The sequence below is a fragment of the Berghia stephanieae genome, chromosome 6 (assembly GCF_034508935.2).
Source record: "Berghia stephanieae isolate SIO BIC M18660-M18661 chromosome 6, UCSD_Bste_1.3, whole genome shotgun sequence".
NCBI lineage: Eukaryota > Metazoa > Mollusca > Gastropoda > Nudibranchia > Aeolidiidae > Berghia > Berghia stephanieae.
The window spans coordinates 41,094,061-41,115,890 of NC_088365.1; the positions used below are offsets into that span (position 1 = coordinate 41,094,061).

The 21,830-nt window shown below is 35.4% G+C and overlaps 1 protein-coding gene across 4 annotated transcripts in view; it reads right to left on the reverse strand.

Moving 5' to 3' along the window:
- Positions 1-21,830, reverse strand: part of LOC144975032 (protein deacetylase HDAC6-like) — a 331,648-nt gene that overhangs the window by 161,319 nt on the left and 148,499 nt on the right. For all 4 annotated transcript variants that reach the window (XM_078918681.1, XM_078918683.1, XM_078918680.1 and 1 more), the window contains one exon: positions 1,560-1,627. In XM_078918681.1, the coding sequence (XP_078774807.1) occupies positions 1,560-1,627 (68 nt within the window). The remainder of the gene's footprint in view (positions 1-1,559; positions 1,628-21,830) is intronic.

Genomic DNA, 21,830 nt, shown 5'->3' on the forward strand with positions numbered 1-21,830 from the left:
AATAATGGAATACTTAGAAAAAAATTACATATTTCGATAGATGAAAGCTGAATCTATTAGATACAAAAGACTGCTTATCTTTATATACATAAACAAAAAATTGAGAGGTCTATAAAAAAGGTCCAAAATCATGCGGCACAGGGGTTGTCAGGGGCTATAACTCCGCGTCTGCCAAAAGAGTAACAAGTCATTGAAGAAAATATGAATCGATGTCCCAAAAAACCCATGTTCGAGTTTGGCGCACCTATTTACAAGTGGCATAAAATGGTACTGCGGAAGCAAACAACAACCCAAACCACCCATGAAAAAAAAAATCCAATATAAACTAAAGAATGCCATTAATATAAGACTTCCAAAAACATTTTCGTAACACATTATTGAAAAGACAATGGCGATGGGGAAAAGGGAGGAAGAGGAGGAGGAGGAGGAGAAGGAGGAGGAGGAGGAGGAGGAGGAGGAGGAGGAGGAGGAGGAGGAGGAGGAGGAGGAGAAGAAGAAGAAGAAGAAGAAGAAGAAGAAGAAGAAGAAGAAGAAGAAGAAGAAGAAGAAGAAGAAGAAGAAAAAAAAGAAGAAGAAGAAGAAGAAGAAGAAGAAGAAGAAGAAGAAGAAAAAAAAGAAGAAGAAGAAGAAGAAGAAGAAGAAGAAGAATGGGAATGACCCATGGGTCAGTATTGATGCTTGAGGCCGTTAAATTGTATAATTGGTCCGTCGAAACCACAGTAAATAATGCCGCTAGGAGACATGGAAATAGTTACTTGCAAGGAAAATTCAGTCTGAGAGAGTCCCATCAATTAGAGTCGACTGTATTTTAGAGATGGACTAAATGAAGTTTTACATTATTCGCGAGCTGTAGGTTCAATCCACATAGCGTCTGACATAATGTACACAAACGGATCGTTTGTTCAGTTGTTCGTCTGTTCGTTTGCTTGTTTGTTTGTTTTAATTCAATCTCCTCACTACTCCTTCTCCTAAGATCATTTATCAAATATAGATTGTGTAGTTGGGACTAATTAAAACCTGACTGAAAGCAAGCGGCCTATCCAGGTGGTAACAAGCTAGTAGTAACACTAATAATGCGTGTTTCATGGGTCTTATCGCATTGAATTACTTCTTAATAGGGCGCTTTCTGCGAGTGAAAAGTTATAATAGGGTTAAAGGTTAAATTATGTTTTCGTCCCAAAGAATTCATGGTGTTGCAATCACATCAAACGTGTACACAAAGTGGAGAGTAAAATAGTAAAAATGACTCGTGTAAAAGATACAACACAAAGTAAACAACATTTCGGCATTTAGCCCTCTTCATGTAAACGTAGATAACACATTTTTACCTATAACGTTATCTTTTCTTACCCTCTGTTTCTTATTTAATAACCAATATGCAAATGTAATATATTTTATTTTCTTATCTACTTTTACCTGAAGTGGGCTAAGACCGAAACGTCGCTTACTTTGTATTGCATCTTTTATACGAGTCATTTTTACTCCCTTTATTTTTCTCCCCATTTTATTTCATGTTAGGCACCTTTAGATTTTGGAATTAATAGACAAAGCCCTCTTACCTTTTACTTTGAGACAAGACCAATAAGATTTCTGGATTTCCATGACGTCATGAATTGTGTCCACAGCTCTGATATTTAAAAAAAAAATAAAAACAAGAATAAAGATTATTCTTCGCTGTTGGTTACATGTTATATGTATTTTGTATTGAATTTTGGTAAATTTCTATTGCTGCAACTTTTTTTTTCATCATTAATATATTTTGCGCCATAGGCCCTTTTATTGATTTCCTGATCTTTGAAGTTTTGAGATAAAATGGAAATTTGTTGACAGATGTGGCATGCATAAAAATGTGTAAATATATAAAGTTATGGCGACAACTCAAACCCATGTAACACACAATCCTGACAATGGACATAAGGGCCTGAAACATCGATGTAGCCTGTGTACCACAAACAACAACTAATACCCATGTAACACCCAGTCCTTACGATGGCCTGAAACATCGATGAAGACTTGACTCCGGTATCGTGGTAAATTATAATAATAATTCGCTCCCTTGCGACATGTCGAGCACTATTCGTACCATATTAGTATCATAAAACGATTCTATCTATATATATTAGTCCGTGGGCCACATTTCGAAAAGGTCACCCACCCCCCAGGCACATTTCAAGATATACATTTTTGGAATCGTCATTATATGCACTTTCAATATCCGGTTGTCTCCACATCAATAAGTTGTCATTGGGGGCGCTGTTGCCTATCCAAGATGGCTGCCATGTAACAAAGCATGCGCCAGTAAAGTGTGATTTTCTACAAATATCAAGCGTATTTGTTGATGAACATGAAATGAATTCCTCACATATATTTGCTAAATCTTATTTTTATGTTACACTTTTAACAGAACACATGCACTGTGCATCTACAAAATAATATGTGAAGATATGTGTCAGGGAAGAGTTTTGTTTAAGTTATGATGCAAATATCGGGCTTTTAAAAAGATATTTCCTTTATTGCATTTTAATTATTAGCTAAACTTTAGTAAATGAAACTGTATACATTCTAAGTTTCTAATTAACTATCTGTGCTTTGACCAAAAAATGCACAAAAATAATAATGAATTAATATGAAGCACGTAAATTTTCAGAATTACCTCCCCTGAGTAAATTATGGCTTTTGCTCAGCAGCGTTTTGCTGTGTCTTTTTAAATGTTATCTAAAGGGAGACCTCCAATTCACAGTCCATCTCCAATATTAAATGAATTTATTCAGTTTTAAAAAGTCTTTCCATGAGGGAACTGAAACCCAAGTACTTATAATGAAGTAGATTATTACATCTAGGTTGTAGCTAACAGCATTTTTCTTTATGCAAGTTACATTTTTTGTACATATGTTAACATTTGGGTACAGTCGACATGTGCCGGTCTGATATCCGAACCCAATTATGGGCTTAGTTTAATATTATTGTAGTGGACACTATTTTGCGTCATGAAAAAATTCATTACAAAATTACAAGAATTAGCCCATAATGAATTGGGTCATCATACATGCAAATAATATATGCACGCCGGGTAAAGTAGTTGCTGTTTGAAGTTGTGTTAAAGTTTATAATCAATGAATGGGTTTCTCTTTTCAAACAGATACAAAAATTTAATGGATGAAACACCTATTTCGTTAAAATAGAAAACAATCGCCACAAAGAAGAACAAGAAGAGAAGAAACTGTATCATTCACGACATTTCAGTAAGCTCTAAAATTGATATAAAACCATTAACAGAAGCATCTTGGGCAAAAATAAAGCAAACAATTCAACAAAAACATCTCGCCAGCAGCTCTGTATCATGTTTTGACCACATTTGTGATAATGTTCCAATTGAACCTAACTACACAACGCACGGTTTTCACAGAAAATGCTATCAAAGATTCATCTATATCAATTTATCTTGTAAAGAGAAAAATAGGCTTTGACAACTCTGACATTGATGTTATTTCTATAAACGCCCACCTGTCGACAGGGAGTTTTATTTCCGTCTAACAAATGCTTTATATGTGTGAAGGGAATGAAATGGATTGTACTCAAGAGTAAAGGAATATCTAAACGGATAGGCTAGTTAAATGCGTAACAAGGACAGCAAAGGATAGCATCAAACAATCTGCAATTTTGAAGGAAGATGAATGTATTTTGTGAAAAGTTACCCGATAGGTATTGGTGCCAAAAGAAGATCATTACCATGAAGAATGTAGAAAATACTTATCAAAAAACTGTGTTGCAGCAAAGAAACAGATGTCCCGAATGAAACTAAAGCTGCACAACAAGCCCATCAAAAAGCATTAAGTTTATCGGTATAATAGAATCATATTGAGCAGGAAATTACTTTAATGCCATTATCACAAGGATAACTGAAGTAAAATTACATATTCAACTGAAAGAAAAATTCCCACTTTTCTACAATCCAAGTTATTCAAATCAAAAGCTAAAAGAAAAGATCATAAAGCAATTTGGTACCTGTGTGAATATTTTTCAGCCTAAATATCGATCAGAAATATTATATTCGGAAGAAATATCCACACCACAGCAGTTGAATTTGCTATCAAGTCATCAGCATCATATTTAAGAACACTTGAAAACACTACCTTTCTTCTACGAAGTAAGATTCTTGACAGATATCAGGAGTGCATAGAGACACCATGGCCTCCTACGAGTGAATACCTACATTCGTCTCGCGTTCCAGAGTATCTCATTAAGTTCCTGCAACAAAAGTTACTAACCCCAACGAAATCAAAGGATGTATCCCCATCATATGAACGCAAAATACAATCTATGGTCCAGGACATTTGTTATTCTGTAACTAAAGGAGCATGGCAGCAGCCAAAACACCCCCTTCTTGGAATGTCGGTCATCATCTCAGTGGAAGCTCACAACTCATAACATTACCGAACAGGCTAGGCCACTGCATTTCTTATTCCGGTGTCCTTCAGTTGGAAACGAGCATTGCGGAAAACAGTCAAAAAGTTCTAGAATTACAATTAAAGCAACCAAGAAAAGGTAAGACAAAGGATAATTGGTTCAAATAGATGTATAGAAGAGTGTTGAGGTTATCATGGACAGACAAGTATACGAATGAGGAAGTGTTGGCGAAGGTGAGATAGGGAAGAATATTGATAGACACCATCAGAAAGAGGCAGTTACGGTTTCTGGGACATAACAAAAGTTGGTAACATCTAGGATGATCGAAGGAAAGAGAGCTTGAGGAAGAAAAAGAATAACATATTTAAATAACCTAAGAATGGCCAAGAGTGATTATAAAATTAACGCAGATTTCGCGCGCACCGCAGAGATACATGGAGACAGCTGACTGGCAACGTGCTCAAGAGTAAATGGCACGATGGATGATGATAATCTGTCCAAGCCATTCATGACAAAAGTGAGAGATAAATGAGAGTGTGGGGTAATAAGAAAGAAAAATCAAGACAAGGACTTAAAGAGGTTGAAAAAGGAAGAGGGGTATGGATGAAAAGATTTTGCTGAAGAAAAAGATAAATTCTATTAATATGAAGGGAGGTAACTCAGTGAATTCTCACATTCAACTGGCTTTTCTTTCAATTTTTTTCTTTTGAATGAGGAAAATATGATTCCCAAACTCAGACTGCTGGTCGGTGTGGTTGACATAACAGCAATACAATTCGTGAAATAAATTTTAAAGGGAAATAATCTTATATTTTGAGTAGGTACTTTTTTATGGCTGTAAAATTTTATTGTGACCACTCTTTGAGATGGAGACAACCGTATTTGTATAGCCTAGGGAGTCCTCTCTCTGCAAAACATAATGTATAAATGTCCTTTGGGGGGTTGAGGGGGGTGAAATGTGGCTCATGGACTATATATATATATATATATCAAGGACAACTATACTGAAAGGACAATCATATGAAATCTTCAGGCAACGCTAGTGGGGGCCAACAAAAAAATATAGAAAATTTACACCAAAATAACAGCAGGGGCATTATATGGCAAGATCTACCTTTTTAGAGAGTGATTGTGAATTCTGGGTCCAAAAAAATATTTAATGATTATTATTATCAGCAGTGAATAGGAGTAGCCAAGAAACGGAAAGGATGAGTAGTTAGATATTCTAAAAACTGACCTTATAGTGATTGATTCAGGATGATTTCTTTAGAAGCTTGATTAATGAATGTACATGTAATGTGATTATGAGGATGAGGAAGAGGATGAACAATTAGATGAAGGGGAAAGGAGATGTACAATATCAACAAAGGGAGGTAATCTGCGGAGGATGATCCTAAGAAAAATATGAATACCGAAATATCTACTAAGGGATGCACTACATAGTAGTTGTAATTAGGATCTCTCGAATTTATTAATTTTTTGAACACTATTTCATCCCTATAAGGGATGATCGGTCTGCCAGGTAGAATTTTCATTGGAACACCTGCAGACCAATGTCTTTCACAAATAACAAATTTTGTCGGATGTGGCTCAATATCATCACGAGGAGGGATTTGTTTAACCATGTTTACCGGTCTGGTTCCTCTTTATAGGCAATCTGAACACACAACATTTGTTGGCTTTATTGTAGTTACCATTGTAATTCGCAACACCACAATTTTCCCCATCTTGAATTTGCTAACAAATCACGTCCATGAACATCAGACCCACAAGAGGCAAAAGTTCATGTGAGGAAAACATTCAGAGTACTGGTTCATTCAATATAGTCAATGGAGTAGCATCAAATTCATAGTTCCATTCCATTCCATATTCATAGAGTTAATTAATAAAGTAACATATCAGATCAATATATATTCAGAGTACAATAGTCTGATTTTTAATAAGGGGCGCGTCTTTTTCTTCTTTTTCTCAGCTAGCTGTTCACGATGTACAGCTGCAAAAATTTGTATGAAACTCTGGATAATTTTGTCGTAATAAAAATGTTTTATCACGACTTTAAAAAAAAACAATAGGAAAGTATTTCGCTTATTACAGCTATATTAAAATCGATAACGGGTGAGGATCTGAACTAAAAAAGGATTTATAGTGTCGAAATTATGATTTTCCGCTTATCCATTTTGAAAGAATTTGTTAAAATGGAATGTTCAGTTAATTGAAACTTATATGATGTTCGTACAGAATCTGAATATGAAGGAACGACAGACAAGTTTACATTTTATAACAATCAATATACGTGTTTGATGAATACAAATAAAAGTGAACATTACGCACTTCCAACATTATTTTGAGTTCAAAGTTTTGAGGAATAGCTTGGTATTTATGCCAAAGAGGATTACATAAATTTAATGTAGACCAGTCAAAAGTAGAAATTCATCAATTTATGATACAGTGTTTCCACAAAATGGGCTTGTGTTCAACAACAACGTAACAACAATAACATGCAAAACTCAGAGTTGATTGTGAAATTCCAATTCCATAGATGTCCTCTTTAATGGCTTATCGATAGATACAAGTAGACTTCTTTTCGCAGCTTTACGAGAAAGGAACCGATAGAGATTCTGTATCATATCGTATTGTTTAAGAGCTTATAGGTTTAAAAGAAAACTTTAAATGCTGTGTGAATCGGTCATGCATAGATACAATTTTTCAAAGTTAAATATAAACATTCAATGTTAATTTGACAATTTTGAGTATTTAATCACTAGTTCAAATAAGTTAAAACTAGAGATTCATATCAGTCTTCGGTAATTGCGACGTGATGTAAATAAAAAGCAATAAATTATAAAGTCAAAATTGGATGCAAACTACATAAGTTGTTACTTTATGTTAATGTGTTTTGCTTTTATTCGGAAAATAGTAATTTTTGTAATAGTATGATGTGAACTCATAACCACTAGCCGGAACTACTGTGTCACAAGATTTTTTTGAAAAACGATGAAGTCATCTCTTACTTTGTGGTGCGAAACTGTTTAAATATTTAGCAGTGTAAAATCTCTAATTGTATGACAGCGGTTTTAAAGTGGCTTTTTATAGGTTGTGAAGAAGAAATCTTTTTTTGTGATATGGCATCACAATTCAATATGGGCCAACATCTTTATTCAGTTAAGAGAAATTGATTCGGAGGTTGACACAAAGTTTTGCAACTTCTGATAGAGGGACATCTTAAAAAAACTAGAAAAACATGCACCATTCATAAAACATCTGACTACTATAGTTCATTCCTTAGAGTACAGTCAATGAGTAGCATCAGAATCAGATCCATAGTTCCCTTCCATAGTCATAGAGTTGTTTAATAGAGTCTCATCTTAGATCAATGAGACAAAACTATATATTCAGACTACTAGTTCATTCCTTTCAGTCAATGGAGTAGATCAGATCCATAATTCCTTTCCATAGTCACAGAGATAATAGTAATAGAGTGAGTGAGTGTAACTGTAACAACAGTAACATCTCAGATCACTGAGGCAAAACTATATATTAAGAGTCTTAGTTACTAGTCCCATACGATTGACAGTCATATCAGCAACACAGATCCATGTAATGGGCATAACTATATATTCAGAGTCAGAGTCCAAGTTCCATCATATATGAATATGATATGGTAATATCAGACCCACTAACTAGCAACTTCTACTAGATAGAAGTTCTAGATAGAGTAGAAATAGAATTAGAAAGGACTGTTCAAGTTCAAGATAAAGTTGTGAAGTTGACGTGACGAGCAAGGGGCCCTCTAGACTTATACACTAGACTAAAACAATAAAGTCAATATTTGTCAGTTAACCATATAGAAAAAATATATAAATATAAAGCCGCAGGCCATAATTCATAATAAAATAAGGAACAGTAATTTAAATTTAATCCGATTCGGATTCCGAATCAGGAGGAGTCTGATTCTGATTATCTGTGCGACTCGACAGAACAACACGACAATGGGCCCAACTATCGTCTGCAGGAACTACAGTTGATAATTCTAAACATGTCTTAAATAATTATTAAGCAACTATTATTGGTACTTACCACTTTTCAAAGATTCTGGTTCGATAAATTAGCCATAGTTATTAAAAGGTATTGAAATCAGATTCGTACTTTCGATTTCAAAAAAGATAACAAACCCAATCACTCAGTTTGTAAGAGGGCGTCATAGAAAAATAGTTCATACTTTCCTGTGAAATTTTGGATAGTTCACTACCTTTTTGTATATTTTCATATCATTCAAGACAAAAGAAATAATATTATTTAAAACTTATGGTCGCCAATTTACCAATTTATTATAAAGTACCGAAATTATAAGAACAGAATCAATTATTGCGCATTCAAGGAAATTGTATCAAGGCAGAAAAGCGGTAGTTTTGCTTGAAATCGTTATCCAACCAATGGCCCCCACTAGCGGGGGCTGAAAATCCAAGGCGAGCCTCCTTTCTAAAGCCCTCCTTGATATATATATATATATATATATATATATATATATATTATAATATATATATATATATATATATATATATATATATATATATATATATATATATATATATATATATATATATATATATATATATATATATATATATATATATATATATATGCGGCTATGTGGTCTTGTGGTATGACACTAGCTTTCGGATCGGAAGGTCCTGGGTTCGAGCCTCGCGCTCGGCGCATAGTTGAGTCCTTGGAAAAGGCTCTTTACTCACTTTCTCTCACAGTATTCAGGTGTAAAATGAGTACATGGCCGTTAACAGCGTTGTCTTTGTCCGAAAAATTGTAATATCGCCTAACAGGCAGCATGTCCCGTCCTACATGTTAAATGTTGCTGTTGACCAGGGATCCCTTGTAAAGCGCTTTGAGCACATTTAGTGGATATCGCGCTATATAAAGCTCAATTTATTATTATATAAAATATAAATTGTATCACTCACTTATATGTGGCCAAAACATATGTTTCTGTGGCTTTCGTTCACGTCTTCAGTTGGTATATATATATATATATATATATATATGTGTGTGTGTGCGTGTGTGTGTGTGTGTGTGTATAAATTTTATAAAGTTAATAATGTAATCTTTATGACCTATAGTTTGAATTGAATTTATATGTATTATATGCATAAAATGTATAAATAAAGAATTAAGAATTAATGGCGACACTTTATATATATATATATATATATATATATATATATATATATATATATATATATATATATATATATATATCCTTGACGTCATACGTTTCTGGCTAGCCATTCCATTAATTAAATTAAAATTGATGAAGTAAATCATACCAATATAATCTAAAACAGATATTCTTAGTCCGCAGACCCCATGGGATAATCCTTATCTCACATCTATAAACGTCTGACAACGAGAGTTTAATTTCTATCAAATGGACATTTCAACGGTATTTAACCAATGGTTCAACTTAAGTAAGGTGTTGTGTGCTAAAACAATGTCAAGATATTGTGAGCGTGCCATATGGCCAAATGAAGGTCATGATAAAAAACGTTTCGACCGAGTAGTTCGAAAACGCACGATATTAACATAATTTAGACGTGACTCGGGTATGAAGAGGCGCCTCGCTATCGATAGCGCCAATCGTGCTGGTACAATCGTTCGTCTAATAATCCGCGCCTGAGAAACGCACAAAGCTAATATCTATAGATAGTTCGAAGTTGACGTCACTCAGGTCTTTGTTTTTATTTTTTGCCATCCGCGTTTATGAGTAATTCTCACTAAACGGTATTAACCTGCCTATAAACGTTCATGATTGCACAGTTTTGTGTGTTGGTTTGTTTTACTTCCGGGTGGTAATGTTGTGAGCTTCTTAGCCAATCGCACACTATCGATATTAATAAAAGAAAGAATAAGTCTTTTCGCGCGCGCGAGTGTGTGTGTGTGTGTGTGTGTGTGTGTGTGTTTGTGTGTGTGTGTGCGTGTCGTCTACAGGGAAAATCCAGAATGCACTCTGCTTTGAAAACTAACCAGTTCGTTAACAGCGTTATCCTTCTGATGCAAGACGTCGAAATTTTTGCAAGTCGATTTTATAATACAGGGTGTCCCAGAAGTTTGGAACCAATAAGAAAATAGTTTACGGAGAAATAGACAGCCCAGCAAAGCACAGAATGATAGAGAAAATAAAAAGATATATTCAAGTTTTGTTTAACGCAGACCAGAACTCGAAACATGGCAACATATTTTTCACAATATTTTTTAATGAATACACATCTTTAATTATTTTCAACGTGTCCACTATTTCGTGTGATCAGTACTTTGACGTCGTTCAAGTTCTCTCAAAGTGTTTTTGAGTATTTTTTTTTTGCTGATTCAACTGCCGTCATTAAAAGCGGGAAAAAATAAAAACTTCTTGATGAACTGTAACACATTTCATGATGATATCTTCATCAGTTTCAGAATAAATACGATTTGTTGTTGGTGCCAGACATATGGGACAACCTGTATTTTAAAATCAAGTTTCTTCGATCCCTAAGATTGACGACGGCATTTTAAACAAGAAACAAGTAAGCGGATACAATGCCGAGGATCTCGATTCAGCTTTTTGTCTCCAATTCATCAATCACATGATGTGTTACACATGTAAACACGCTGCGTTGTTTATGAAAGTTGAACAAAATGTCCAATCGCGATGTTAGATATTTCAAAAGCTGTGAACACTTTTCACTATGAGGGTCACTTTGGGCACATTTTACAATGTGACCAATAACCTCGAGCACATGGAAATTTAATTTAGATCATCCCCATCATTGCATTGCGTTCACAAAAATCTGCCAGCCAGATTTCACGTACCAACACACAAACTATGTGCAGCTTTAAACGCTTATGGTCTGATTGTTACAATTTAGTGAGAACTACTTATAAAAATGGCTGGCTAAAACAATACTAAACAGTTGAGTGACGCCATTTTCGAACCATAATTTTAAACATTTTAGAAAAGGAAAAGAAAACTTTTTTGAGCTATTGCCCTTGATTTGATTTATATGTGAGTATTAATATTCTTTTTTGAAAGAATATCTTGCGTATCACGCTTTATTTAATCCTAATCAAAGAATAAAATTTACTTATATGGATGTCAATCACAAGCGTGTAAAGTAATAAGTAAAACTAACAATTTTTGACAGACTTAGCATCCTTTTAAGATTAATACTACAGATCGAGTAATGTGCCCATTGAGAACAGCCATATCACGAAAAGGGGGTTTAAAAAAGACCCCAATGTAACCGAAAAGTAGAACAGAACATTGTAAGCAACAAGGAGAGTTCCTTTGGGAAAACGTCTTATATTTTGGATAAACTTGAGCGTTGATCTAAAAGAATATTTAGGTATGCATCATCAACCTTTCCACCTGTTTTATCATCTCGAGGATTATCCTATGGATACACATAGTCGGATCTCCTTAAATGGGTGGTGGATTAGAGTCAGTGTCTCCAATATGATTTCTTTTTACTTTATTGTGTATCAGAAAAAAACAACTAAGGAAAAACATATTTGACAAAATTTCTGAGGAAAAGTGCTTTATCAAGAATCTTACATGACTGAATCTAGCACCTAGAGTAGATGCTGGTTGGGACCCTTATATCCTTCTGTCTCTAAAGGAAAGCAGGAAAAAAAACCGAGGTCATAGCAGTCGGCAACGTGTGATTGATTTGGTCAAACATTCAAGAGACTGGCAACATTTTATTTTGATGAATGCAGACCAAAAAAAAACTGAAAAAAATATCTTCAAATACCTGTCTTGCATGATTGTGGTGGAAACAGTCAAAGAGGAAAAAGGACTGTATATGACAATTGGCAAGCATCTTTGTAATGGGATTTCTGTGGGACAATGCAACCACGAAGGAGACACCCCATATTGGTGGTCCATATTTTGCAAGGCCTTCAAACACAATCATTCAGACTTTAACCCCGAGATATTGATGTTATTGTGATCCTCGTAGCTTATCATATTATATCATTGCAGCAAATCCTGCAGCAAAATATTTGCATTAAATCTTTTAAAATGTCAAAGAAAGTAATTAATCTGAACAGCATTGCCACAAATATTGGCCAAGAGACTTGTAAATTTCTTGTATTGTTTCATGCATTTACGGGTTTTGTCATCACATCTGCTTTCAAGTTTAAAGGGAAGCGGTCGTTAGTTATCTTGGTTTAGTCATGTTTCTCGCCATGAGACATTGGCAAAAACCATGATGTAATTCTTGGAGGGAGGCAGAAGGAGAATACGGCAAACAAGGTGCTAGGTGAATTGTGTAAAGGAATGGACAAGGATGGACATCCCAACAACTAATGAGGTAATCTGACGACAGATCTTGATGGATGACCCTTACTGTTATCATCTCTCATGTCTCATCTACGACCACTCCTCACAGGAGAATGATGTGAGGTGAGGTGAGGTTCACGTTATAACATCCTTACGAAAGCCCCACTGTCTCCTATTATTCATGAATTGCCAAAGATCGTGGATGCTCCATTACAGATATCTCAAAGTCTCTATGTGACTATTTGTATGCCAACTACTGTCAACTACACAAAGGTGAAGCCCCTGAATACAATATTGATCTCGTAAGGATGAACATTTCCATCCACAAAACGGGTGACGTTGATAAAATCATTCCAACAAGTGATGTTCTGTATCAGCATTTTGAAAGGAGTGTCTTTCAAGCGAGTATTTGGAGTCATTGATGTCTTACCAAATCCAAAAAATGCAAATGGAAAGAAGATAATGCTAGACTGATTCATGTTTTAACCACGCTGCTTGAAGCCAAAGCTGTCTTCCATATTAATCGGATGTCCCGCTTTATGCACGAAGCTTCCACTTGTTGTCTACTAATATTTTGTTTTGTTAACAGTTTTCGAGGCATTTCACAAGAAGAGACTTGCTGCAGTAAAAATCTGAACAAGTGCATGGCTCTTTTTAATTGAGACGAGATACCTACGATTTGTGTATTCCGGTTTATAGCATATGTGAAAAAGGACGATAATTCATATTCATATGAATTTTTATATAGAGCTATGATTTTTTGTACAGAGCCTAAAGACACATAACCAACGTTTTTTTTTTTTTGTTCTTAGAGTGCTATAGATTTCCTAGTTATATTTTTAGTAACAGAATTAAATGGGCGATAACTCCATTAACCATGATCCGATTTATTTGCAGTTTGGAAATAATGTTATTCTCTGTATGAGCTGTTATTTGTTCTCTTTACAAGTCATAATTTTCTTAACATTTTAAGTGGTATTCCGGAAAATCGTGCTCTTTTTAGAAAGAAGACGTAAATAACGGGCAATAACTCGTTGAAATCATGTATGAATTTAAACAGTTTTTCTTAGGTGATATATTTGAATCCTATCAGTTTTGGCTATTTGCAAGTTATCAAATACTTGCTATTATGGGAGTTCTGAATTTAATCATAATTTCACCTTGTTTGACCTCTATGCGACCCCCGAAAGATCAGATCCAAGTTCCAATCGGACAAAAATGTTGTTGTTTTTTGTCTGCGTATTTGGCCTATAAAGAAATATAAAACTTTTACACGGATCCGAAACATCAATGGCCTCGGGGACCCTACTAATAGTTTCGAATGTTGGTAAGTTATATCCGGCCGGCGGATATTGTGAGTGTTTTAACTCGCCGCTGAGCATCAATAGAAGGAACGTAATGTTAAAAAGGAACGGTCGACTTCACTCAGCTCTTTGTTATCAATATTGGACCCCGGGTTGAGTGATACGTTCTCACTAAAATATATAAATCAGACCATAAACTTTTAGGGCCACACACAGCTTTGTGTGTTGAACAGGTTTCATCTGGCGGTCAGCATTTTAGTATTTTACCTAAACCCATACCATCAATACGGACCTCTTCTCTTACATTAAATTCATGTATACATCATTCCTCTCTCACAAAGGAAGGAGAGAGAGAGAGAGAGAGAGAGAGAGAGAGAGAGAGAGAGAGAGAGAGAGAGAGAGAGAGAGAGAGAGGGGGGGGGGGTACGAAAATTATCAAATGCTATCCAGTAGGTGTTTGGTCAATCATAATACGGGATTAGTATGAAGTTGACGTCACTCATGTCTTTGTTATTGCTTTTTGCCATCTGCGTTTACGAGTAATTCTCACAAAACTATATTAACCAGACTATAAACGTTCAAGATTACACATAGTTTTGTGTGTTGGTCCGTTACACTTCCGGATGGCAATGTTGTGAGTTTCTTAGCCAATCGCATACTATCACCGAGATTGCCCGCGTGCTCATTTTACACTTTCGTTTATGGTTTATTTATTTATTCATTAGTTTTTGTTGGGTTCTTTTTATTGTTTGCTTAAACATGTAAAGATAAGTGTGTGTGTGTGTATGTGTGTGTGTTTGTATGTGTATTTTCTAAAATGCTTTTATATAGCGCAATATCCACTAAACGTGCTCAAAGCGCTTTACAAGGGGTCCCTGGTCAACAGCAACATTTAACATGTAGGACGGGACATAACGCCTGTTAGGCAATATTACAATTTTCGGACAAAGACAACGCTGTTAACGGCCAGGCACTCATTTTAGACCTGAGTACGGTGAGAAAATGTGAGTAAAGAGCCTATTCCAAGGACTCAACTATGCCCGAGGCTCGAACCCAGGACCTTCCGATCCGAAAGCGAGTGTCATACCACTAGACCACATAGCCGCCGTATTAATGTGGGCGCATATGTCTATTATTCACGACTGTGTCTCAATTACCATCATAGATAAGCTAATTTAAAACGTAGTCTGGCCCACATCTGTATCGGGTATCCATACAGATTAATAATATGGCATGTCCTTACATATGATTATCTCAGTATCTGGTAAATCATTAAGTGTACGCATATCATATCCGTTAGATATTTATTATTGTGAAACAGCCGACAATCAATCGATCAGCTTTCTAATAATGTTCACATTGGGATGAGGATTTCTTGTCGACACCACACACACACACACACACACACACACACACACACACACACACACACACCCACAAATAAAAGTGCCCGACTTTAATATTAAACGAGCGGTAAATATTTATAGAGAATTACTATTTACTCCTACAGATCTGTTTCAAAAAGTAAAAGGCGTGAAACAGATCTGTAGGAGTCAATAGTAATTCAAATATTATACACACACACATACATACATACACACAGACACACACAACACCATTTGACAACAAACAAACACACACTAAATTACATATATGAACGAGTATTATCATTGAGTATGAAATATTATGGACGCATTAATTAATTATTATTTTTATGTCAATGAAATATAGGACAAGTTAAAAGAGAGATGTAATAATAATAATAATAATAATAATAATATATGGTTTTTATATAGCGCCTTACTCAGTCTCTCAACAAGCTCAAAACGCTTAACAGTAACGTGACAACTTTTACTCAAACATACAACCACTCAAACATGCAGTATGAGACAAACCAATAAAATTCTACAGTAATACATATTAAAAAGAAACATTTTAAGATGTTTTTAAAAGAATTCTACATCATTACTGTCTCTGATATATCTTGAAAGGGAGTTCCCGATACGGGGTGCCGAATATTCAAACGCATGCTCGCCAATTTTGCGAGTCATTTTTGGCTTCACAAGAAAGTGATTATCAGACTTTGATCTCGGATTTCTGACTGGGATTGTCATTAATGTATCCAGAACAATCAGAGTGCAGTGATTTAAAAACAATAGTACAGATCTTATATTCTATACGTTTCTCAATGGGAAACCAGTGGAGTTCTCTTAGCAAAACCGATGCAGATAGATTTCTTCTCTTTCTATAAATAAGCCTGGCAGCATCGTTCTGGGCTACCTGAAGGGATTTTGGTTTGTCTTTATTTATAGAAGAGAGGAGAGAATTGCAATAAGCTAGCTTTGACAGGATAAGAGAATTAACTAACAAGGCCGAGATGTCTCTTGTATGAGATGTCGTCTAATACTATGTATTCGTCTCATTTCCATATACATTAACCTGACGATATGATTTACTTGGCTGGTAAAAGACAAATCTGAATCAATAAATACACCCAAAATTCGAACAACATTAGCAGTTTCAATTACACTATTTCCTAAAACGATTGATTGTCACTCTACATTTTAAAGAATTGCTGGGCTGGCGTTATATATTAATTCAATTTTACTATCGTTGAGTTTTAGTCTGTTCAATTCCATCCAAGTTTTCAATTTAACAAAGCAAGATTTAAAGATGTAAATGGTCGTAGGTTGCCGACATAAAGATTTGACTATCGTCTGCATAAAATTGGTAATTTAGATTAAAATCATAAATAATAGATCCAAGGGGTTTCATGTACATTATAAAAAGAACTGGACCCAATAATGATCCCTGTGGCACACCAAATTTCAGAGGTTGATCAGATGATTTGGCACTTTTAACCACAACAATCTGTCGACGATTCGTTAAAGAAAATTCGAACCATTTAAGCGCCAATGCCTTGATACCAAAAAGACGTTCGAGTCGATTAAACAGGTTATGGTCAATCGTGTCAAATGCAACCGATTAGCCCAGCATACATAAAATGTTCACCTCACTTTTGTCAGCATTTAAAATCAAATTATTTACTACATCAATAGTGTTATCTCGATGCTATGGTTTTCCCTATAAGCTGATTGGAATGGCTCAGAAAGATCATGCAATTTTAAATGTAAATATGAATAACTATTTTATGGATTTTTTTAATAAAGGGAAGATTTGAAACGGGTCTGTAGTTTTTTAAATCATTATGGTCTAAAGAGGGTTTCTTTAAAAGTGGGGTAATGAGAGCTGTCTTAAAACAAGAGGGGACGATACCAGTTTGCATTAAAAACAGATTAATTATTTCAGTTATTGATGGAATAAGCTCACTAAATTTATTTCGGGCCTTCATAATTAGATTCTTTATAAATTTGTTTCTGAGACTGGCTGAAAATAATTCAAAGTGTCACCATCGAAAGACTGTTAATCTGTCTAAGTCATTTCGAATTGTGTCGATTTTCTGAGTAAAATAAAAAGCGAACATTTTAGGTAACTTGGCATCATTGTGCAAAGAGGGTAGAGCTGATTGTCTTGTATTTCCTAGAATTTCACCACATGTTGAGAACAGTTGTTTTAAGGATTTTGTATTTTTAAACTTGTCACTATAATGGGCCTGCTTAGCTGCTATTATTGTCTTTTTCCAGGTGTTAAGTAATAATGCATAAACTAAGAATTTCAGTATAGCGCTAACATAATTTTAACAAGTAGACTAGTGTGTACAATGGAGGGGGATGAGGGATTTTATCAGAAATAGCAAGGGCAATTTAGAGACACAGTCGTTTCTATGTGTCCAAGGTCATTGGAACAAATCATTCCAACACTTCTACTTGTCTTATAAAATCTGACAAAATAAACTAACTTATAATGTCATACCTCGCTATGCCACCCCCCCCCCCTTTCTCCCTTCCTTCTCCGATATGTTGTCAACCTACCTTATCGACAAGTTGACATTCAATTAACGGTTTATTTGAGGCAATTGCCAATGTAATCAAATATAATATGTACCTTAGAAATAAAGGCTATTACGGACAGGAATTCGCCTATCTTAATCAGTATTCGAATCTATTGAGTCATCAGCGATCAAAAGTAAGAAAGACTGTAGGTGCGCGCAAATTAATCTGAGAACGCCAGACGGCGATTCCCAACATCAAATGACCGATCATTATGCCCTATCAGGGTTCATAAATAATCATTTGAGTCAACAGGTGGTCTATGGATCTCTCTATGTTCAAGGTCATTCATAATGTTTATCCACAAACAGGCTATGAGTAACCATATTTAAATTTGATACAGTACCAATGGCTTGTTCGACGTCCATTTCAAAACGGCCTACTGCGCGTTCGATATCTATATTTTCCGGGGGGGGGGGGGGGGGGGGGGGGGTGAGGTTCAAATTGTTTTGTTGAATGGATACATTTCAAAAATATTTTAATGTTGTTGTTTTTGTTTTGTTTTGTTTTTTGTTTTTTTTTTTAAAGTCCTTCCACTCCTTGCGTTAAAAGTTGAATGCATGCTAATTTTGGAATCTGTTATTTAAGTTTATTTTGAAAGCTTTTTTATCGAACTCATTCCAAGTCAAAGAGAAAGCGTGCGTGATAGGAGCTCATTCGTAATATCATCCCATCTCGGGTAAAAATTAAAATTTATTTTGCCAGTAACAGAGGCTCGTCGATACACTGCATGGTATATAAACAAAAAGGCATGTGATGTGAGGCGGCCGTGACAGGATAGATGAGAATGATCCCAGACTTTGGTCTAGCGTTACATCAGTGATTAACCAGGTAACTGCACATGTTTAAAAGTTGGCCAGAAAACTCGTCCTTCAAATATCAATGATCAAAATTTTAACGCAAGGAGTGGAAGGACGAGGGTCATATAAATCGATCGATATTTGAAGTGTCAAAATAGAAACCGAGGTTTCGAACGATATTGGAATTTTTAATAACAGATTCGCCGAAGGACAGTTGATCAATTAGTATATCCTTTCCCATCTTTATGAATACAATAAGCCCAATTTTGTCCTCGTTGAATTTAAGCTTGTTTGTCATCTATGCTTTAACGTTATCTAGACATGCTGCGAGTCGCTCTTTTGTTTCTTCGATGTTTTTTTTTTTTTTTTTTTTTTTTTTTGGTGAAATGGGATTGTATAGCTTTGTATCATCTGCGAAGAGATGATGACCGAGACAAAAGGTCCCGATTTTTTTTTTTTTCGAGCTTAGTATGGGTAGGTCTAGCGGTTCTTCTCTTTATTTTTAGTATTTTGTCCCTGTCCGACATCTTTATTCGGAAAACGGCAGAGGACGGCAGTCCGGGTCGTCGGAGTCAGTCTCCGGTGTAGGTTAGCCCTAAGATGTAAAGATTGTCTTTTGTTGACAAATCGGTTAAATACTGTTCAAAGTCTCTCAAAAACTGTCTTGTTTGGTTTTTGTTAGATGGTGTTAGTGTCAGGCGATAAATAAGAGAAAAATTAAGTTTCATGTTTTAGTCTTTTAGTTGACATTAGATGGTTTCGAAGGTCGTTGGCTTAGTTGTTACTTTTATTTTCTGTAAGGAATATTTTCCTTGTGAACTATCACTAACCCACCACCTTGTCGACCTTTTCGGCTTTTCTTGATCACATTGTACCCAGCAGGTTTTATTTTTACTAATGATGTAATCACAATTTTCCTTTTTTAGCCATGTCTCTCTTATTAATAATATGTCAAAGTCGTTGTCCAAAATGTGTTCAAAAACCAGAGTTGTCTTTTTAATACATACTGATTTGAGTTAAATAAGCCACATTTCATAAGGTTTGACACTTTAATTTTATTCTGTAAGTGGTTCTCACACATTGACACTCTATTCGGGCTCGCCCACACTGGAGACGGACTCCGACGACCCGGCACTGCCGTCCTCTGCCCTCTTCCGGATAAAGACGTCGGGTACGGACAAAATACTAAGAGTAACGAGAAGAGCCGCTAGACCTACCCATACCAAGCTCGAAAAAAAAAAACGACAGAGGACGTCGAGTGCTTGGTATGGGTAGGTTTAGCTGCTCTTAAAATCTCCGATTCTCGCTCAGTAAACGCAAGATTCTAAGACTTTCAATGTAATAAACAAAAATGAATATAGCAGCTTCAAAAAAGAACAAATTACCCAACACGGAATGTTTCAAGCTCAAAACCCTTCTTCAGCGAAGATAAAAAAAAATAATAAGGACATCAATACATAACTAATACTCTGAATGGCGCATGCGGATAAGTAATTTCAACACCAATTTGCGCCAACTGAAATCAGGGGCTAGTATCGATTTATCGGTAGTCGACTGTATAAAATAATATGGTAATAAATGATCGTGTAGATGTCCTGGTGTGAAATGAATGCCTTGGGCGATGGCTGAGTTCGCATGTGCCTGCAGGACACAATTAAAGGCATTCATTATTTCAATATAAAAATTAATATGCTTTTTAGTATTATAGGATCTAATCGGACTAATTAATTCAACACAAACAACAATAATAATATAAAACTGATGATGATGATGATGATGATGATGATGATGATGATGATGATGATGATGATGATGATGATGATGATGATAATAATAATAATAATAATAATAATAATAATAATAATAATAATAATAATAATAATAATAATAATAATAATAACAACAATAACAACATCGGCGACGACGACGATGATAATGATGTGATGATGATGTAAAAAAAATATCCTCTCTCTCTCTCTCTCTCTCTCTCTCTCTCTCTCTCTCTCTCTCTCTCTCTCTCTTAGCACACACACACACACACACACACACACTCGTGTGTGTGTGTGTGTGTGAGTGTGAGTGTGTGTCTCGATGCGTTAAGATAAAAAGAGGTACTCCTCCTTTAGAACAGATCTCCCAGCGATAATTCCATAAATATTCATGAACTGCTGTTCTCTTGACGAAATACGATAGTCATCTATATTAGATGAGTTAAGAGTTTTCTAGAAGCCCTGGGCAGTTTTTTGTCATGTTGTACTCATCACGGTAGATTGCTTGCTAACCTTTTGGGAATCAGTCGTTTAAATGGGTTATTAGTATTGGCGGCAACGATAAATCTCTTTGTAACTGAACGTTGGCAAACATACCATAGGTTTTCCTTAAGATTGGCCAATCATAACCGTGCACTTATAATGTTGTTGTTGTTGTTCACGTTTATAGGAGGTTGTGACACTTAAGAGTCATATCAACTACAGTATAAAAATGATAAGTAGAAGAACCTTGTACAGACCTAAGAGTTTATCTGCGGAGCTTACGATAAACGCTACAGAAAATGCAAAACACAAAAGACTGGTTCACACAGAAAACAGAAGGAAAAATGTTGAAAATGCATAGGGTAAATGTAATTGACATATCACGAAACAATCGTTTTGATCCTTGGCCTTCCCGAAATAAAATAAAAAGTTATTGAGGCCGGTCTAAATATTCATCCCAGTTATAATCACAATATCCCCTCGAACCATCGACCTACAAGTCCCCATAGTCACAAATGACTTTGGCGCAAAAACACCCTCTTGACACATTGGAAAATCTAATGAGAGATAACATTTCATCACAGCAAAATAAAGTAAAATAAGGACAACAAATCAAGAGGCAAAAATTAGGCAGTAATCATAAATCGGCGGTGTTGTGTGAGGGGCAGACAGTCCTATTTCCTATCATCGAAAGGCGACTACTGATCCGAGACAGCCCAGCTTTTCAATAACTGATGGCAGCCGGTTCCCCATTTTCCAATCGCCAGTATCCCATCCACATACATTCA